The following is a 20,094-nucleotide window of genomic DNA, read 5'->3' on the forward strand; positions in this document are numbered from 1 at the left end:
ACAGCTAACAGATCATCTGCAGAGGAATGGCTTATTTGAAGAGTTTCAGTCAGGTTTCAGAGCTCATCACAGCACAGAAACAGCTTTAGTGAAGGTTACAAATGATCTTCTTATGGCCTCTGACAGTGGACTCATCTCTGTGCTTGTCCTGCTAGACCTTAGTGCAGCGTTCGATACTGTTGATCATAATATCCTATTAGAGCGATTAGAACATGCTGTAGGTATTACAGGTACTGCACTGCAGTGGTTTGTATCATATCTATCTAATAGACTCCAATTTGTTCAAGTAAATGAAGAGTCCTCTTCACACACTAAGGTCTATTATGGTGTTCCTCAGGGTTCAGTGCTAGGACCAATTCTATTTACATTATACATGCTTCCCCTAGGCAGCATCATTAGAAGACATAGCATAAATTTTCACTGCTATGCAGATGATACGCAGCTCTATCTATCCATGAAGCCAGGTAACACACACCAATTAGTTAAACTGCAGGAATGTCTTAAAGACATAAAGACCTGGATGGCCGCTAACTTTCTGCTTCTTAATTCAGATAAAATTGAGGTTATTGTACTCGGCCCTGAAAATCTTAGAAATATGGTATCTAACCAGATTCTTACTCTGGATGGCATTACCTTGGCCTCCAGTAATGCTGTGAGGAACCTTGGAGTCATTTTTGACCAGGACATGTCCTTCAAGGCACATATTAAACAAATATGTAAGACTGCTTTCTTCCATTTGCGCAACATCTCTAAAATTAGAAATATCCTGTCTCAGAGTGATGCTGAAAAACTAGTTCATGCATTTATTACTTTCAGGCTGGACTACTGTAATTCTTTATTATCAGGATGTCCTAAAAACTCGCTGAAAAGCCTTCAGCTAATCCAAAATGGTGCAGCAAGAGTACTGACAGGGACTAGGAAGAGAGAGCATATTTCTCCTGTTTTGGCTTCCCTTCATTGGCTTCCTGTTAAATCCAGAATTGAATTCAAAATCCTGCTCTTCACTTACAAGGTCTTAAATAATCAGGCCCCATCTTATCTTAATGACCTTGTAGTACCATATCACCCTATTAGAGCACTTCGCTCTCGCTCTGCAGGCCTACTTGTTGTCCCTAGGGTATTTAAAAGTAGAATGGGAGGGAGAGCCTTCAGTTTTCAGGCCCCTCTTCTGTAGAACCAGCTTCCAGTTTGGATTCGGGAGAAAGACACTATCTCTACTTTCAAGATTAGGCTTAAAACTTTCCTTTTTGCTAAAGCATATAGTTAGGGCTGGACCAGGTGACCCTGAATCCTCCCTTAGTTATGCTGCAATAGATGTAGGCTGCCGGGGATTCCCATGATGCATCGAGTTTTTCCTTTCCAGTCACCTTCTCACTCACTATGTGCTAATAGACCTCTCTGCATCGAATCATATCTGTTATTAATCTCTGTCTCTCTTCCACAGCATGTCTTTATCCTGTTTTCCTTCTTTCACCCCAACCGGTCGCAGCAGATGGCCCCGCCCCTCCCTGAGCCTGGTTCTGCCGGAGGTTTCTTCCTGTTAAAAGGGAGTTTTTCCTTCCCACTGTCGCCAAAGTGCTTGCTCATAGGGGGTCATATGATATGATTGTTGGGTTTTTCTCTGTATTTAATATTGTGCTATCTACTGTACAATATAAAGCGCCTTGAGGCGACTTTTGTTGTGATTTGGCGCTATATAAATAAAATTGAATTGAATTGAATTGAATTGAATTGAAATTGAATTGAATTGAATTGAATTGAAAGTCCGTGGTTGGCTCCCTTCCTGCATGTGAGTTTGTGAATATTACATTAAAAGTGCTTATGCACAGAGAAAAGCACATAAGCAATTGAAGATTGTGGTAAAAAAGTGCTTTGGTTGATCAAATAGAGCAGAAAAAGTCATATAATTATAGTTTATTTTTACTATTACATTCACAATTGGGATAAGCTTAAAGGCAATCTTACAAATTTAAAACAAGATGCTTGACAGACAGCTTGCATGTGTGCGTATGGGGAAAAAAACCCCTGCAACAACACAGAAATGGAATTTAAAAACAAGAAGCATCACAGAGCAGCGGCAGCGTGACGCGGCCGTCACTCATGGAGACCTGCGTAGTAGCTGCTCTTCATCATGACTCTGAGAACATGGGAAGCCGGCGCACAGACAGTGCTGCCAGACCCAATAACGTAAACATAATGAGCTGTAGTGTTTGGAGGGAACAGCCAAGTGTTAGTTTCTGCACCCTCCGCACCAGCTTGTGAGATTCTCCCGTTGCCTGGCCTTGAGCATGGTTAGATAACACTGCATTAGATAACGGTGCGCAAAACTTAAGAAAATGCCTGTTGGCTTCTTTCAGCACACATTATCAACAACAAACGGCAACAAGGCAACAAACAAAACTTATGATGAAAACTTGCTCTGATTTGGATTCTTCTATCTTACTTTTATTCTCTTATTCACCTTGTTGCAAAAAAGAAAAAGAAAAAGATATGCTTGTTATACGGGAGAAGAAATATAAGAAGCTAAGAGATGCATATGTCCTCATTATAAGATGCTATGATAAAAAAAACAATGTTTTAGGTTCATATAGTTTCATGTAAACTATGAAACTCAAAGAGTCCTGTGAGTTATTCTGTCTCACAGCAAAACAAAAATCGGTAATGTATTTAACCAACAACAGCATGCTTGCATTTTTCACTCAAGCAAGAATATGGTTAAAAATAGCTACTAGACTCTGCATTTAGTAAAACGTGTCTTTGCATAATAATGGCTACTTGCTTCTTTGAGAAGGTAAATGAAAGCAGCTCCTAGACTCCCTGTTCTCTTTTTATGCAGATGATGATGCTGTCTGGGGAGACTGTCATTACAATAGCGATGGTTTGATTTTGCAGCTGTTTTTTTTTTTTTTTGCATGAAAGAATAGCTGAGAATGGGCGTAAAATAAAAGGAGGGTGTCGTGAGGTGAATAGGGCGCCAATGTCGTAGAGTAGTGTAATGAAAGAGTAGGTGAAGGAAGAGGACAGAGAAGCAGGGAGGCTATAAACAGTGAGATATAATACAATGACAATGTAAGAAGATAGCAAGAAGAAACTGAGGGAAAGAAGGGAAGTGGTTAAAAAATAAATAAATAGAGTCCGTACTGCACCTTTCTGCAGACTCATGTCTACCATGCGAGGTTCGGCCAGCTCCAGGAAGAAGTTCTTGTTTTTCTCATACTCCTCATCGTCAATTATTTTCACGTGAACAAATTTGCTGCAAGAGGGAGGAGGGGAGGAGGAAGGGGGGGCGTGAGAGAAAAAAGGACAGAGAAGGAGAGAGAGGGGAAAGAGAAGAAGAAAAAGGTTAATTTGTGATGGAGGGACACAGGAAGTGTGCAGTAAGTAGGATTAATAATCAGCATGGAAGAAAGGTTAGGAGGTGGAAGGTCAGCTTGCTTTGGACCAGCCTGTCTGTCAGCAGCTGGACATGACACACACACTGGTTTCAGTGAGCTCATTGGCTACAACGGGTGTCATGACAACCACATTTATCACGTCGCCAGACACAAGTGGAACGAGTAAGAGGGAGGTGGGGGACGTTGAGAAGCACTCCACGGCAGGGCAGATAAAAAGAGCACAATGAACTGAAAACAGCAGCGTGTAATCACTCGGGTTGTAAAATGTGTAAACGAACATTTCGCAAGGGCAAGAAGGTGAATGAAGGATAAATGAAAAAAACTGCCACTACTACCTAAATTGATTTTTGCGGCTCAGTGTTTCAGTCAGAACCCCTTTAAACGAGATGGCCGGCTGGACACAGCGAGAGCTCGGCCACCTCTCGAGGCACAGACGTGGCAGAGGAAAGAGAGAAGTAGCTCGTTGCTGAGTTCACTGCTCCGGTTTGGGGAGAACACCCCTTTAATGAAGTGGAATGTCTGGAGGGCTCAGGCTCCTCTGGAAAAGGACTGCTTGTGACATCATCACACAGAAACAGCTCAATATGGCACCTCAGCCCCAGCAGCGTTCTCACCACTGATCGCCCTAATTGATCTTTATAAAGAGTTATCGACAAGCGCAGGCAGTTAAGTGGTCAGTAGGTACCCAGATGCCTTAGTGCCTTGCCATATCGCAGCAGGAACTCCTCGAGGAACAGCTCTGTTGGATTCAACGGGATTCACGAAAACAGCTCATCGCACGTTGTCTGGTGCTGGAAAATATAAGCAAATTCAAGTCTTGCTGCATCCAATATATCAAGGCCTTGAAAGCATTCCCTGCAAGCACAGACAGGTCAACAATACTTAACAGCGACGCTGCCGCCCCTCAGATAGGGATGACATACTTCATTATGTGTCTGACATCTTCACAGGAAGACGCTTTTAGTTTTCATCTGCCAAAAAACACAATTTTCCGCATGTTATTTAGGGAAAGTACTTGGAGAGCAGGGGTTCAGCTAATAAGATAAGTAGCAGGGAAGCATTCATTATGGATAGCTGCTCATGTATCATGTATCAAGTCAAAAAGCAGCTCCCTCTCCCAAAATCCCGCTGATGTACTTCCAGCACCATGACACATAGCGCTGCTTGTGTCAGTCAAAGCACTGACACGCACAGAAGTCTGGCGCACAAACCAGCATGCTGCACACATGCCACGCATATAAAACTCCTAATCTGAGCATCTTGAGAGGAATGAAAATGCATAAGTAATCTTGCTGTAATGTATAGCCAAATTCCTGTCTCTGCCCAGGGTATTTTCTAGATCTGAATTTGAATTGCTGCGGGGTGTGAGCCTACAGTTTCAACCTGTTAGCACAAAGCACAAAGAAGATCCATCTTTGTCTTTCCCCCTCTCCTTTCACATTAGATCGGCAGGTGAGACGTCTCCAGTGCTGCCCTGAAAAGCGCCTCGGTTTTCATCAGGACTGAAAGAAGAAAGACCTGGAGTCTAATGAGCAAGTGGAACACGGCAAACACACACACACACATATGGCCTGGCTGCTGTAGGGAATGGTAATCTGGCCGGACATTCACAACGAAGCTACAAATGCAGCCTCTCGATTAATCTAATCCCACATGCAAAAAAAAAACAAAAAAACAGCTACATATTTAATGACGCTGAAATGAGCTACAGGACCCAGATTCCTAACTTTCTCTACGCACTTACTACAGTTTTCAAGCCAAGATGCTATCCTTGCTCTTAGATCCTTAGGTTAATTTAGAAATAGGCAACAACTAATTAGACAAGTGAAATTATTTATGCCTTAAACCTAAAAGAGTCACATTAGACACAATAATCTTAAAGTTATTGGATTTCTGCACTGCTTAAACCTAATATAGCAGAAAATCATCTGGAAAAAAATATAATCATATTTAATTTTCCATGACAGTTTGACCAACCTGACAAGGGACTGATGCCAATGAAAATGATCTTCTAATAATAAATGACCATATTAGTGTTATTGAGTAACTTCTCAAAGAATGAGTCACATTCATTAGATTCTCCGGACATTTAGCAGGCAAATGAGTAAATGAGAAGATCACAAAATTAATTTTTTTTGTTTGAGTTGATAACAGAGTAAGCATCATGCTTTTGGAGCCTCTTCAACTGAAGTCAATAATAACCTTTCTGCATATTGGATACTACACTCCTGCACACCCAATAGGCTCTGGTTTTAGGCTTTTAAAAATCTAGGCCAGGGGTCTCCAACTCCAGGCCTCAAGGGCCGGTGTCCTGCAGTTTTTAGATGTGTCCTTGATCCAACACAGCTGATTCAAATGGCTAAATTACCTCCTCAACATGTCTTAAAGTTCTCCAGAGGCCTGGTAATGAACTAATCATTTGATTCAGGTGTGTAGACCCAGGGTGAGATCTAAAACCTGCAGGACACCGGCCCTTGAGGCCTGGAGTTGGAGACCCCTGATCTAGGCAATGAAAGGAGATTTTATCCAATCACGAGCCTGTTTAGACAAGATCAGTACAAACCATAATATATCATTCAGCATAAATTAGTATAAAGAGGAAAGAACATGAAGAAAGAAAGACTTTGTAGTGTGGTGGGTAGTGCTGGGCGATATGACGATATATATCGTGTGGACCAGGGGTGCCCAATCCCAGTCCTCGAGAGCTACCGTCCTGCAGCTTTTAGATGGATCCTTGTTCCGACACACCTGAATCAAATGAATGGCTTGTTATCAGGCATTTGCCAAACTTGATGGCATGCTGAAGAGGCAATCAAACCATTTGATTCAGCTGTGTTGGAGTAGGGATGCATCTAAAAGCTGCAGGACAGTAGCTCTCGAGGACTGGGATCGGGCACCCCTGGTGTGGACGATAGAAAAGTGTCTATCGTGCCATTTGTCTTCTATCGTTTCTATCGTTTCTAACCCTAATTTTATAAATTATTACATAAAATATATCATTAACCCTTTACAACCGGTCGGAGCAGGCACACTCCGTTTTGCCTAACTATTTTTAAATCCCTGTAGAACTGGAACCACATAAGGTAGTGCAATATTTTTTTTTTTTTTGCATATGAAACCGGAGGAGTTGTACTTACATCTTATTCCATTAGCTTGCCCTAGGTCACGGTTTCCTTCGACATATAGCTTTGCAAAAATTGCATAAAAACCACTTCCAGCAACAAAAACATAATATTCCAGAAACACGCTTTGCCGATCCGATCAGCTGTTCATAACACTTCCTATGTTGGAATACAAGTCAGCGCGAACTATCGCATGTCCGCCATTACCTGTCCAAACCGGAAGTGACGTCATTTTCGCGGAAAATGTAGTTGTTTTTTTTTTACCTTCAAAGCCTATGTTGGTGTTCTTAAAAGTCATGTTTGACTTTATGCTTTTCTGTATCGTTTCTGGGATGCTTAAAAGTCAAATTACACTGTTGGAAATAGTTTATTTTGATGCACATGCTGGTTTTTTTTTGCAAATTTGCATTATAATATTTATTTTAATTTTTCCTGTAGTATATAAAAATTTGTGTATCTCAAACATAAAACTATGAACACACTCAAAGTAAATTTCTCGTGGTTGGAAACTATTTTGTGCAACTTTATGTATTTACAGTTTTGAGGGATACGCCTCTTAAATTTCTTGAACTAGAAATATATGTAAAAAAAAAAAAAACAATTTTCAATTTTTTTGTAGTTTATTGCACTTTTTTGCAATTTATGTAGTTACTATGGACTTAATGTATACATATTATTAAAATTTGGGCTATAACGGTTGTATTGATGTATAGCAACTTGAAATGCTCCCACAAATGGCACTACAGCATGTAAAATGTAAAGATAAGCTCTGGCGGACTTGGTTCTATGGTAGGTCTTAAAGGGTTAAATAGCCTGGGGCAAATATATTAGTGTTGTCTTCTCACTATACATACTCTTAACTTTATGCAAGAGAAAATAAAATATAAAATAATGATATTTTTCGCAAAGAAACTCCGTCTTGTGGTTTTGCGACACGGTGCTGCTTTACGTGCACCCGGATTTGCGACATGCTTTACGGTAACTCAAAACAAAGACTGCACCCTCTCCACTCGCTGTTTACAGACTGCATACTTTCCAGATGACCACAGGTCAGGTGGTATATCGTGATATATATCGTTACGTGATATAAAATAATTCATATCGTGATAAACATTTTTTCCATATCGCCCAGCACTAGTGGTGGGTTAAGTAGCGGACTTTCACATGGAAGAATGGGGTTCATTTCAGAACATGTGTTCATATGCCCAGGCTCGTCCGGTGGGAGCGTTTTATCTATGTTTTTGCCTATAGGATTACTGCACCTTTGAAATGGCAAATGTTGAAGCTCATTGGTTGCCAAGAAGTAACGCCCCCTGTATTAGAGTTTGCAGGGATGGTAATGGCATAGGACGAAGGTTAAGGGGCAGCTATGGACTATGGTTCACTCCCCCGCGAAGTTATACACTTTTCTCACCTGCTGGTTTAAAAAACTAAAAAGTATTTGTTTTTTTATTGTAAAAGACTGTGGTTTGGTTTTAAACACACACCTTCACATCAGTAATGCTTTATGCTGACAAGTTGGAAGTGACAGCCCTGTCTCACTAATGCCACAACCTAGTGTGTCACGCACCACCGCCAAAGGACACCTTGTGCGTAAGCGAGACACAGTGAGCAAGTGAGAAAAAGAAGAGGAAGGGTGAGAAGATAAGAGATAATAGAAAAGGAGTCCATATAATAAGTCCTTATTATAAGTTTGTATATGACTAGTGGCAAAAAAAAGGAAAAGAAAATATCTGTGTCCTGCAGTGTTCCCTTTTTCTAATTTAGAGTAATATTCACACCCATGGCCCGCACTTCACAAAGCATCGCAATCATAACTGCCGACAGGCTAAATATAATCACGCACAAACCTATACAGTGCTTAACAAATTTATGTAAACATCTGTCGTTAAAACAAGAAAACAAATGTTTTGGAAATCTGTCAAAAACTCAGTCATGTCCAGAGGGCCGGCTCAAATTTGCAAATAACAACATTAATTCGGTTTTGTTATTTGCAAAATAAATACCATTATTTTTAGTTTTGAACAAGTTAGAAATGAATCATGCATAACATTGAGCCATTAAAATGACTTTTCTGTTCAGGAACGCACACAAACATTTAATTTTGGCAAGCAATTTGGCATTATAATAAAAAATAATAATAACACACTCGACTATTTTTATGCATTTTTTGCAAAATGGTAAAGTTGAAAATTCATGGACAGCATTAAAAATGTAATTCAGATTAAAAGACTAGCCCACACTAGTAGGTTAAACATTATTTTGGTAATTACCAATACTGTGGGACAGCTGTGGTATAAACCTTAAACTGGGTGGGGTTTAATAAATTTGTTAGACACTGTGCATGAGATGAGATTTATCTGTGAAAATTGCCAATAATTCATTGATTCAGGCAGGTTGATACAGTTTGTGTGAGTGCACTGTCAAACATCTGCTGTGCACACTGACGCAAACCAGAGTGTTTAAAGAGAAGTTTTAATATCGCCTTTATCTACAGGGAGTGGTGTAATAGCAAAGCTTTGGATTGATGTGTTGACATAAAAGACACAGAGGGTTTGATAAAGTGATACAGTATACACAGACACATAAAGTACTGTAAGCTTCTGTGATATTAGTTTTTCGGAGATGTAACAGGTATTTTCATGAACCAGTTGAGATGTGATTATCTAAACACTTATCTTTAGTCATTCTTTATGCAGTTAGCTTGACATGCGCATTACAAAGGAGAAAAAAAGCAGCAAAGGTACAAAGACAAATGCATAGTGTTGATATGCAATTTCATATTAGTAATTTACTATATTTACTGACATGTAACAGAAAAATGTGTGTGCAAAATACCAAGAAATAACAATTCCATCTATTAAATATATTAAATGACATGAGAAAATGGTACATGGCTTCAAATGAAGCTGCATGACATGGAAGTAAATAGTGGATGTTATTCTACCTTTAGTTATAAAAACAGGCTAATAGTGATAGCACAGGGACAAAGGTGGCAGATGGTGGCTTTACACATTAGCACAGGATGCCATAGCGTAATATACAGTGGTGTGCAGCAGTCTTGAGCCACCCCTCATTTCTTTCTATTTTGCTGCTAAGGAGCCGGACTTTTTTAACCTCCTAGAACCTGGCGTCCACATATGTGGACATCACATTTTGGGTTGTCTAGACCAAAATACTAAATTTTGATCTACAAGTGCCTGATATCCACTTACGAGGACATTATACTGTCACTGTTCTATCGAAATTTAAAGCAAATGTCCTCATGTGGATCTCATTGTTCTCAGAAAATACAAAATCAGGTTAAAAAAAATTAAAATAATCTTTGTTTTTACATTCATCAGATCCCAATCAGTCCAAAGAGCAAAGAGACATTAAAAATGCATGCCATGAAAGAGTTCAGGTTTTAGGAGGTTGTGATCTTGAGCAGTACTTCTTCAGGCTTTCTGAAGCATTGTTTCTTTGGACATTGTTGGCCTTTTCACTCATTTTCATTCTAGTCCTTGTACATGATCATTTTCAGAGGAATGTTTTTTTGTTAAGCCACTCAATACTGACCTATGAATCATTCAAGCATAAAAAAGTCACCTAACTCAAGGGATGAACCAGTATTGTGCCTGTATATTACAGTCAACGAAACAATTTTAAATGGTTTAAATCTTTTGGCACTTTGTTACCAGCAACCTGCTGCAAACATGTATAATTTGGTCCCTTTTGTTTAGCTGAATCAATGAAAAATGACAAAGGTAACACAGCTTGACAGGCATAAACAAATATTTTTGCACCAACAAGGTGATTCTTAAAGAGCTAACAGCCAAAAACCTGGTATATCTCTGCATGGTGTGTAGTGTGTGCTTCAAAAATATTAGGAAACTGGTCAAGTGGAGGACAAAAAACAGTGGCAGTCCTTAAAAAAAGAAAAAAAAAAACTATCTAGAGTAGATGACTTTCAGAACAGTATCTGAAAGGTATGTCCTCGATGGGAAAAAAATCCAGCAAAGACCTGACACAGGACCTGACAGTTGCATCTGGCCCTTCAGTTGATCCATATACTGTTCACTGAAATGGTCTCAGTGGAAGCGTGGCTGTCAAGAAGCCTTTTTTAAGGAAGGAGAAAAGGGAGAAAAGGCTGAGGAGTGCCAAATTACACAAGAACTGGGCTGAAATTCACAGGTAACAGGACTTATGGAGTGATGAATAATTTGAAATCCAAATTGTCAATATGCAGGAGAGAGATACAACAGAGGTACAGCTGTGTACAGCCATCTCTAAAACACGGTGGAGGTTCTGTCATAATTCGTGGCTGCTTTTTAGCGAGCGCTGTTGGAGATCATGCGAACACAGAAACATACAATCAGATATATTAATCCACCATCTAGAAAGCATCCGATTGGCATTTTCATACTGGCAGAACACTTAAATATTATAGAGAGGGCAAATTTACTGATGAGCAGGATTTGAAGTGCTTATGTATATGGTGGGAAAAAAATTAAGTAAATATTAATAAGTAGTTTAATGTCAGTCAGAAAGGCTCTACTTTTGGTACATGACTGAGAGCTGCGAGGTTAGAGCAGGATAGAACTTATGACTCAGGAAACAAAGTTTCTGTACCTCCTGTAACTCTCAACAGATTGTAGTTCTGCACTGTACTTACAGTAAAAAGGCAAGTAAGCAAGACAGTCATTAAGTATATTACCCATGATGCCAAACTAATCCTTCAATGATGCTATCTGTAGCAAGTGGCATTAATCCTTGTACCCCCTTACTGCATCCCTTTACTGTTCTACTTCTATGGAAATTGTGTTTGCTCTAAAATGTGGAAAAAGTAATAAGTCATAAAGCTCAAGTATGAAATTCAGCAAAAATAACATAAAGTTGAATCTGCTCCGTTCTGTGTCATTGAATATGCATTCTTTGTTATGAAATAAGAAACACATCATGCAGGAAAGTACAGCAGAGTAAAAACGATGTCAGTCTTCGCACCAGTGTTCTCATTTGTTAAAGTGAATTACCCTAATGTGTCAGAATTAATGTGATAATGATTTATTGATGCTAACATACTAGACATGACGCCCTTAAGTTGAGTATTAGTGTGGGAAGTGCCAGTGGGTAATGACAGACGATTAGAGGGTTCACACCTCCGCTGCACTGGGCTGCCGGGCGGCCAGCGGTCTCTGTGTTCCCCAAGTCCAAAGCAGATGGAGAAGAGGAAAAAAAGAGGGATGGGGGGAGGAGAAAAAAGTAAAGGGAATGAGACATGAAAGTGGAGGTGGTGCAGGGAGCCAAAGAGAGAGAAGGAGAAGAGATGGAGAGGCTGATACAGAGTGCCTCTTTCTCCCTCTGTTCTGTGGCCAAAATCCACACTGCGGCTGAAATTTGCTTTAGCTGCCACCTCCTCTCCATTTTCAGATGCCTCTTCTTCGACAGCAGATTTACTGTTTTGGTCTCCTCGCTGGCTTCCGTTCCACAAACACTAAATAATACAACCGCTCAGAGTGTGAAGCCACTGTGGTGGAGTAACACATCAGAGGAGGTGATATGTGAGATGTGTGATATCCAATCTCCAGTTTGACTTTTTGCTTGTCTGTTGGTGCAGACTGACCCTCAGATTATTGCTCAGCTTTTCAGCAAAGTTCTCTCTTTTTGAGAAAATCTTTGGAAAGACTCGGGTACTCAGGCAGCTGAAAGCACTGCAATTAAATGTGACCTTTTTTTTTTCCAGGGTCGTCCTTCTCTATAAAACACCTGCTAACACCAACCTGCTGTCTTTCTGGTTTAAACTAAAGACAGTGTGTCCAAAATGTCTTTCCTCTGTTTCCATCGACTGAGTTGCTTTTTCACCCTCACGCAAGGCTGCTTTTATACAGCATGCACGAAGGGACTCGAGCAGGGTTTTTAAACAGAACCCATTACTTCTACTTCAATGGAGCAGCCCTTGTTGGTTGTAGGATTGTGAGAAGTTCACTTCCTAAAAAGTTTTTGTAGTAAACATCATCTGAATATTGCTAGAGGTAAAAGCAAACATGTCATAAAAGATCAGTAAAAACCAAATATTCCAAAACCAATCTCTTTTCCTTCGACAGATTTTGGAGACATCTCCGCACAAAAAACCAAATAAAGCGAAGCCTATAAAGTCAGGGCGAGGACAAGGGGGGTGAAAAAAAGGCCCCGGTGCCCTGTGGGAAATCAGTGCCTTAATTAAGCAGGCCTGGTTTCTGTCACCAAGCACAGGGATTATGGGCCTTGCTCATTATAGTCCTGATTATTGCTTTTCCCCAGCAATCACAGAAAAAAAGCCAGTAAACACATTTGTCAATGATTTCTTGCCAATCTGACAAGCTCACATCAGATTTAATATTCCACACCCAGCAGGCGTACATGACTGGTCTTCCTCTTACCCTCATCTTACTTTCATTCTTTTCATCCCTAAAAAGAAATCAAACTATACTTGACCCACTAGTAATCATCCCAAAGAGCAAAAGCCTTGATAAACAAAGAAATTGTGACTGACTTGCTTGAGTCAGACATCAGTCTTATACAAAATCAAACAAAACTGAAAGTCTCCACTTGGCCGCTTGCAAATTTGCTGGACAAACTTTAGCCAGATGAGCTCTGAGTGGGAGTTGTTTAAGGGAAAACGCATCAGAGTTCGTGCAGTGGTGCCAGATGTTGTTTGAATAATACATGCGTCAAAGTGACTCCCAGTTTAAACAGTGCACAGTCGATTCAGGAGGAGGGAGAAAGCAATTTGGCCAAATTTACCAATACTGAAGATGTGATGTATTCCCTGTTATGTTCACTCAGTGTGAGGGGAAGGGTTGGCCTTGTATGTGAGAGACAGTCATTCATCCTGAGAACCCAAAGTCAAGCCCCCGCTCTGGCAAACACCCTCCCTTCTTAAGTGTCCTTGAGCAGTTCATGAAGGGTGTGATCACACTAGAGGCAGCGGTTGTTTGTAGAGAGAAATTGATTTGAGTGTTTATACAACTAATGTTTTAAAAGGGGCATAACATTCACACACAAATACGCACTCTGTATCTACAGTACTGCCAAGGGACTTGCGTGGTGATTTAGAAATAATACAATAATCTTTAATGAAAAAAAGAAAATGTTTTTGAGTTTCTAGTTTAATAATGCATTGTAGATTTAGTTCAGTCATTTGGACCTCTGGTGGAACTTAGCCCTGTAAAGCCAGTTCAGTTTAGTTCAGTTCATTCTATTTTAAATCAGTTCAATTCAGTTCCCATTCTATTTAAGTCCAATGTATTTATAAAGCACCAAGTCACCCACAAGAGTTGGTGTACTGTAAGGTAAAGAGCAGACCCCAGCAATTAGAGGACCCCCTATGAGCAAGCACTTGGTGACAGTGGGAAGGAAAAACTCTCTTATAACAGGAAGAAAAAAGGAGCAGCCAGCACCGGTTGGGGGTGATGGGGTAGAAAAAAGGACAAAAGAATGGACCTCCTTACTAAGAAAAAAAACATCAATTTGCATATATGAGTTTAAATTTGTATATAATTTTTTTTACTGTTTTTTCATCCTAAACAAAAACAAAAACAACAACAACAAAACATCAGAGAGTTGTGATGTATGTATTAGAGATGGCACGATGGTATCGTGCCATCTCTTTTATGTCCGATACCGATACCGATATCATAAATTTGGATATCTGCCGACACCGATATGAATCCGATATAGTGTGTTTTTTAATCAATAAAACTGTTTTTTTTATATCTTGCTGCATTTTGTATAAGTTCATACTCAAGTTTAAATAAACAACAACACTAAAGCTATTCTGTTATACCTGTATGTAAAAAACACACTGCACCCAAATATTTCATAGTTCAGCAATACTGATCAATATAATAAACTTAAACCTACTCCATCCTTCCTATTCTGGTATTTTAAAGAGTACTTAGCAGAAATATTAAGCAACCTAACTAATAGGGTTGCAAACTCCCAGCAAAAAAAAATAGGGAACCACCCCCCACCCTCCACCTCATGATGCTTAATCGACGTAATCAACTTTAATTTGATGCAGTGTGAAAAAAAATGCACAGAAATAAATAATTTTTCAAGAATAATTAAATAAATTCAACATCTTTCTTCTACAGAATTGCAGACTGCACAGATGGTATCTTCCCAAAAGAAAAAGTACTATAGCTTACTAGGGTATATTAGAGTTAACAGTTACTATATACAGTAATGGACTTCTATATATTTTACATCAGATTAAAACTTTGGGTGTAAGATTCAGATAATTATTTATTAAAAGCTAGACATTTTAAATGAGAATAAGAAAGAAAAGTATGTCTTTGTGCCCCCCTTTCCCCTGTTAATGCCCTATCAGCCCCCCTGGCTAAACTTTGCTAGATCCGCCCCTGCACAGTTACCAGCCGTCAGCTACGTAGAAAAGGATCCTGGTCTAGAAAGTAATATTAAATAAATTCTAACAACAGCTTATCAAGCTTAAACGTGCTGCTGTTGTTCAGCCGCTGGTTTCCTCTTTCTGGTGCAAAGTGGGCCAAAAACAAAGAAGAGAGACGGACTCGCGACAGAAAAGCCGATCAGCTGATCATTGATCAGTTTCACGATTGAAGTAGCGGCAGGAGAGGGAGAGGCAGTCGCTCCATATATTGGTTGTTAAGCTTAACGTGGGTACGCTTTACAAACATTCAGAGATGAACTTACACACTTGCTTTACTTCTCTCTGGGATAACTTGCTCGGAGATGAAATGCTGGTTTGGTAGCGAGGCTACAAATACACACAGCCGCTCTGTCACGTGAGCACACTGCTCCAGGTGCTATGGTTATGAGCCGAGTTACCAGTGTCGCAAGTTTTGTGAGGTGCTTTTTTGATATTTAATGGATCGGATTACATTTTTTATTTCTCTCCAATATCCGATCCAGTAATTTACGTCAGTATCGGACCGATACCGATACCTAATATCGGATCGGTCCATCTCTAGTATGTATCAAATATGTATCAAATATAACACACTTGGTGCTACAGGTTTAAATTGATCAGTAACAAATATATCAGTGCAGATGATTTGAAAAAAATCCTGAACTTTGTTTTAATCACTGCTTTTAAAACTCATCAGTTTCACTCAGTGGGAATCCCGTCTGACTCACCTCTGTTACATTTTTTTCCTTAAGTATAAGCAACAAAAACACTTTATATCCAAATTATGAGATGTTAAGCTTGAACCTAAGAACATCCTGGTGTACAATAATGTGTAGAAAGAGATTTTGCATCATATCCACACATCTAAAGTAAGTACAGAACGGGAACATCACCAAACTGCCCCAAAAGTAAATCTCATGTACACCATCAGGTTGCAAGATCTGTGGGAATGAAAGAATCTGCTTGGGAAGATTCCCCTGATCCAGTCTTCTTCTATTTCCACATGGAAATTTCTGATCTCAGAGTGTGTGAATATGGAAAACTTGGACACTATTATTCTTTTTCAGCAGAAATGGGGAAGATTAAACAAATGATATGAACAATTGCCACATTTGGGGACTAAAGTACATGGAATCATATATTACTTGTTGTATTTGCGCAGGATACTGTCACATTGCATTGCTGATGTTAGAGCCTCTTTCACCTCAACCATCAGTTTAGCAGCATCTCTGTAGTACTGTTTGCTTTTTTGTTCACTTACTTTAAAAAAAATAATAAACAGAATTAAGATAAAGCAAAAGTTATCAATATCTCAGAATTAACATATGAACAGATGTGAGGCATACTTTGCTCTGTGGGTCAGTATTTTGGATTATTGCTATGATTGCTGTTCTAACGGTTATTTTTGAATTGCTCATGTCTATGCACGCCTGTGCATTCCTTCCTGCTTTGTTCTTTTTCCCACCAGCTTCGTCTATCATCTGTATTTAATTAATCACTCATCATATAATAAATACCCCTTGCTGGTCACATTATAGTTTTGTTTTTGCATTGCATCCATACTCGGGGTTGTGTTTCTCATCTTACCGTGTTTCTAATTTTGACCTCTGCCTTATGTTTGTAGTAATTTTTCTTGTATATCTCATATTTCTGTTCCAGGATATTGTGTAGATTGACTCACTTCCCATGATTTCGATTTTGGTCTACACACTTTACACCTTGAGAAAAAACTTATTAATAACTTAATAACACACATTGTCTTCATTGTCTGAATCACTTTTATAAAACAATCTGTAAAATTTCTTCCAAGATAAGGCAAATTTATATTTGCAGATAGCACCACTGCTTCTACAACACTGTATCCTAAAAAGAAAAAGCATTTTTGCTAATAACGTATTTGGCATAAAACAAACACGTTGTTTACTGTTTCCTTCCCTGAAGAACTTTGATTATTTTGTCTTGTGCAATATTCAGTTGTATGGTTACACAACACTTATTTACATAAAATTGAAATCCTTCTCCAAGCTTAGCCAAAGACTGTAGTTTGAATGGAACACCAGTCTCTGATGTATTAAAGTTGTGCTTATCATTGACCCCAACACCCTCCTGCGGATGCAGGTCATAAATATGGAGCTTCATTTATTGCAGGTGAAATCCATCCATCCATCCATCCATCCATCCATCCATCTTCCACTTATTCAGGGCCTGCAGCCTACATGGAGAATCCCAGACTTCCCTCTCCCCAGCCACCTCCTCCATCATATCCAGGGGAACACAGAGGCGTTCCCAGGTCAGTCAAGAGATGTAATCTCTCCAGCATGTCCTGGGTCTGCCCCGGGGCCTCCTTCCGGTGGGACATGCAATAGAGGGGTAGTAGCTCTACTCTCTCAAATGACTGAACTCCTTTCTACATTCTTTAAAGGAAACTAATTTCTGCCGCTTGTATCCACAATCTCTTACTTTTGGTCTCTACCCAGAGCTCGTGACCATAGATGAGAAGGTGAAAAAAAATCCAGCCAGTGATTACGATGCCACAAAAACTGTGTCTGAGAAAATAATTTAGTTATCTAGGAATGTAATTTCTCTGTGACAGGGCTGCTCAATAACACCACAATTCTTTACATAAGGTGTAAGAGGTGACCTTGGGCTCTGTAGTCCCTCAGATTGGTATTTTGGACAACTATCTGATACCTTGACTAATAAATGGAATAATAAATCATTCCAAGCCCCCAAACTAAGCTCTACTTTGGATTTACTCACTCTACTTTTCTTCTGATGCTTTTAAAACGACCACTTAGAAACCAGCGGTAGATGTCACTTTCACCTCGTCCACTATTATTTATTGTCTGTGGCTTCAAAAAAAGAAATGCAGTGTGCCCAGCCTTCACCCTGAGCAATCACGGCAAGCTCAGAGGACACACAGCTGCAGTTAACTCTGGGGGAAGTGTCATGGGTCATGGCAACAGACTGATCAATAAAGTATTACATGACTTCACAATATCAGGTAGAGGTCGTAGGGGAGGGAACGTTTTATCAGTTGCAGGCGAATATGCAAACACGCACGTATACAGAAGCAGATGGAAAGGTGACGCCTCGCAGTGAGGTACACGTTCCTGCAACTCACTGGGGTGTAACTCATGTTGAGAGCTTGCAGTGAGAACGCAGCCAGGTTTATTAATACTGCTGCAAAGAGGAATCATGGGTAGTCACGATGTTGGACGAGGTGTCAGATTTTATGGATTCCATGGCAGGACTGCAGCTGTCCCTTCTCAGCCCTCTCGCTTTCTTCAGCATAGCCTCACACACCTGCATCCATCTTTGTGGGAACATTATATCTCTCATTTATCTTGTCTGGTGGGCAGCTGATCAGGTTAGAGTGTGTGTTACATTTAAGAGAGTGGTGATCGTATATGCCCTCACAGGCAAGACACATATGAAATTCTCCAGCCTCGGATAGAAATGTGTAATGTAAAGAACCCGCTCCCATTTGCTGCTCTTGCTTTTCCTTGTTGTCATGGATACAAAACCCCTTCGCCAGCCCGACTCTTCTCTAAATGCGACGCATGACACATGAGCACTTTCTGCAAAACTTTTCCATTCATTTTCTTTTCATGTGAAGGCATCGAGCTAAGCCACACAATGAACCTGTCCCTGGAGGGAATAAAGAGCCCTAACAGGTTTACCTCTGTCTGCTGACACACACTCCATTACTTCATCTCCGACCTGCACACACATTAACCTCAGCAGCTGTTGCAGGTGGCAGGAGGAAGGACCAGGAGTTCACACAGTGGCAGCTTGCTTCCTGTGCCCTATTGGATAGTTACTCCAGCACTTAAACCTATTGTCCACATTAGTAACAGCTGAGATTTCATAGTTCTCTTGGCCCTGCAGAGGGCACAAACAGCACATACCCTACTCTTGACACGCTCCTTAAACATTACGTTCAGAACGTAAACTGAATCTAACAGTCAGGGCCCATGGTTCTGAGAAAATGGGATGAGCTTTTTACTATTTCATGTCTTTTTATATCACATATCTGATCAACAGGTGGTGGTAGCACGGCGTTTGGCAGCAAAGATGATGACTGAGAGTGAGTAAGCATTAATGTAAACAATGCAGGCTTTCAAATTCAAAAATGAGGAAGGAAATCCGCTTTCCAAAAATTACAAGAGGAAGGATAAAGTATCCATTGTCTATCTTTAATTCACATGTCTGCATTATCAATTTAAAACAAATGTGTGAAAAATAAATACAATCCTTCAGTACTTTTGGCAATTGGGTTTTAAGTACTTTTTTTTCCCTTTATTTGCTTTGGAAGTTTAAATTGTGAGCAGATTATACAATTATGTTTTGGCTACAACGATCATGATCACTCTAGTTTATTATTAGAAAATAGAATTGCTTCATTATTAATGTCTGAATAAACATTTTACCTTTTTTACCATAGACCTTGATTTATTGGAAAGTTAGGTAATAATCATTAACTGGACCTCAATCAAATCTTTAATCTTAACTCTTAACGCTTTGCGCAAAAAAAATAGCTCTCATCATGCATTCGCTAGCTTAAGTCATAGAAAAGGGAAGATTTTTCCTAATAAGATTCGAAGAGAAAGGCCAGGGTACGGATTTTGGACAGAAAGCAGGGAAACAGAGAGCTCTGATAAACCAGGAATACTAAAGACATGAGGGATATGGCTGAGAATGAAATGTACTTTCTGGAGAGGCAAGAGACTGTCACTGATCTAAAGAGAGAGGCCTGGATTGGGAGGAGGAGGAAGAGTGGAGCTGGTCGGCTTCACTTGTCATGCACCCTTGCAACACTGTCTCCATAAAAACATGATGACTGCCAGCACTGAAGGAGAAAAAGACAAAAGAAGAAGATTAAAAAAGGGAGAGGACACTCAAAGGTGAGCGAGAGAACGGGGGAGCAAGTGAAAAAGCAGACAGCCATGCTCCATATTTTCTGAGCAGAGAGCAAGGCGAGCATCGGGTGTGGGATTTGGGGGGGTGCACGCTCTATATTTTTAATTTTTTTGTGGGGGGAGGAATGTCTGGAGCAGGCCCAAAGGTCCTCCTCAACAAGGACACAACGCAATAAAACACTCAGAGATGAAGTGTCTGATAGGGGGTGACAAGGGAAGGAGAGGAGAAAGAGCGAAGTAATAGAGGA

The 20,094-nt window shown here is 40.0% G+C and overlaps 1 protein-coding gene across 3 annotated transcripts in view; it reads right to left on the minus strand.

The window, feature by feature from the left end:
• The window catches only part of slc8a3 (solute carrier family 8 member 3), a 134,580-nt gene that overhangs the window by 41,037 nt on the left and 73,449 nt on the right, over positions 1-20,094 (minus strand). For all 3 annotated transcript variants that reach the window (XM_063500095.1, XM_063500097.1, XM_063500096.1), the window contains exon 3: positions 3,147-3,253. In XM_063500095.1, coding sequence (XP_063356165.1) covers positions 3,147-3,253 — 107 coding nt within the window. The remainder of the gene's footprint in view (positions 1-3,146; positions 3,254-20,094) is intronic.

The sequence above is a fragment of the Pelmatolapia mariae genome, linkage group LG16_19, assembly GCF_036321145.2.
Source record: "Pelmatolapia mariae isolate MD_Pm_ZW linkage group LG16_19, Pm_UMD_F_2, whole genome shotgun sequence".
NCBI lineage: Eukaryota > Metazoa > Chordata > Actinopteri > Cichliformes > Cichlidae > Pelmatolapia > Pelmatolapia mariae.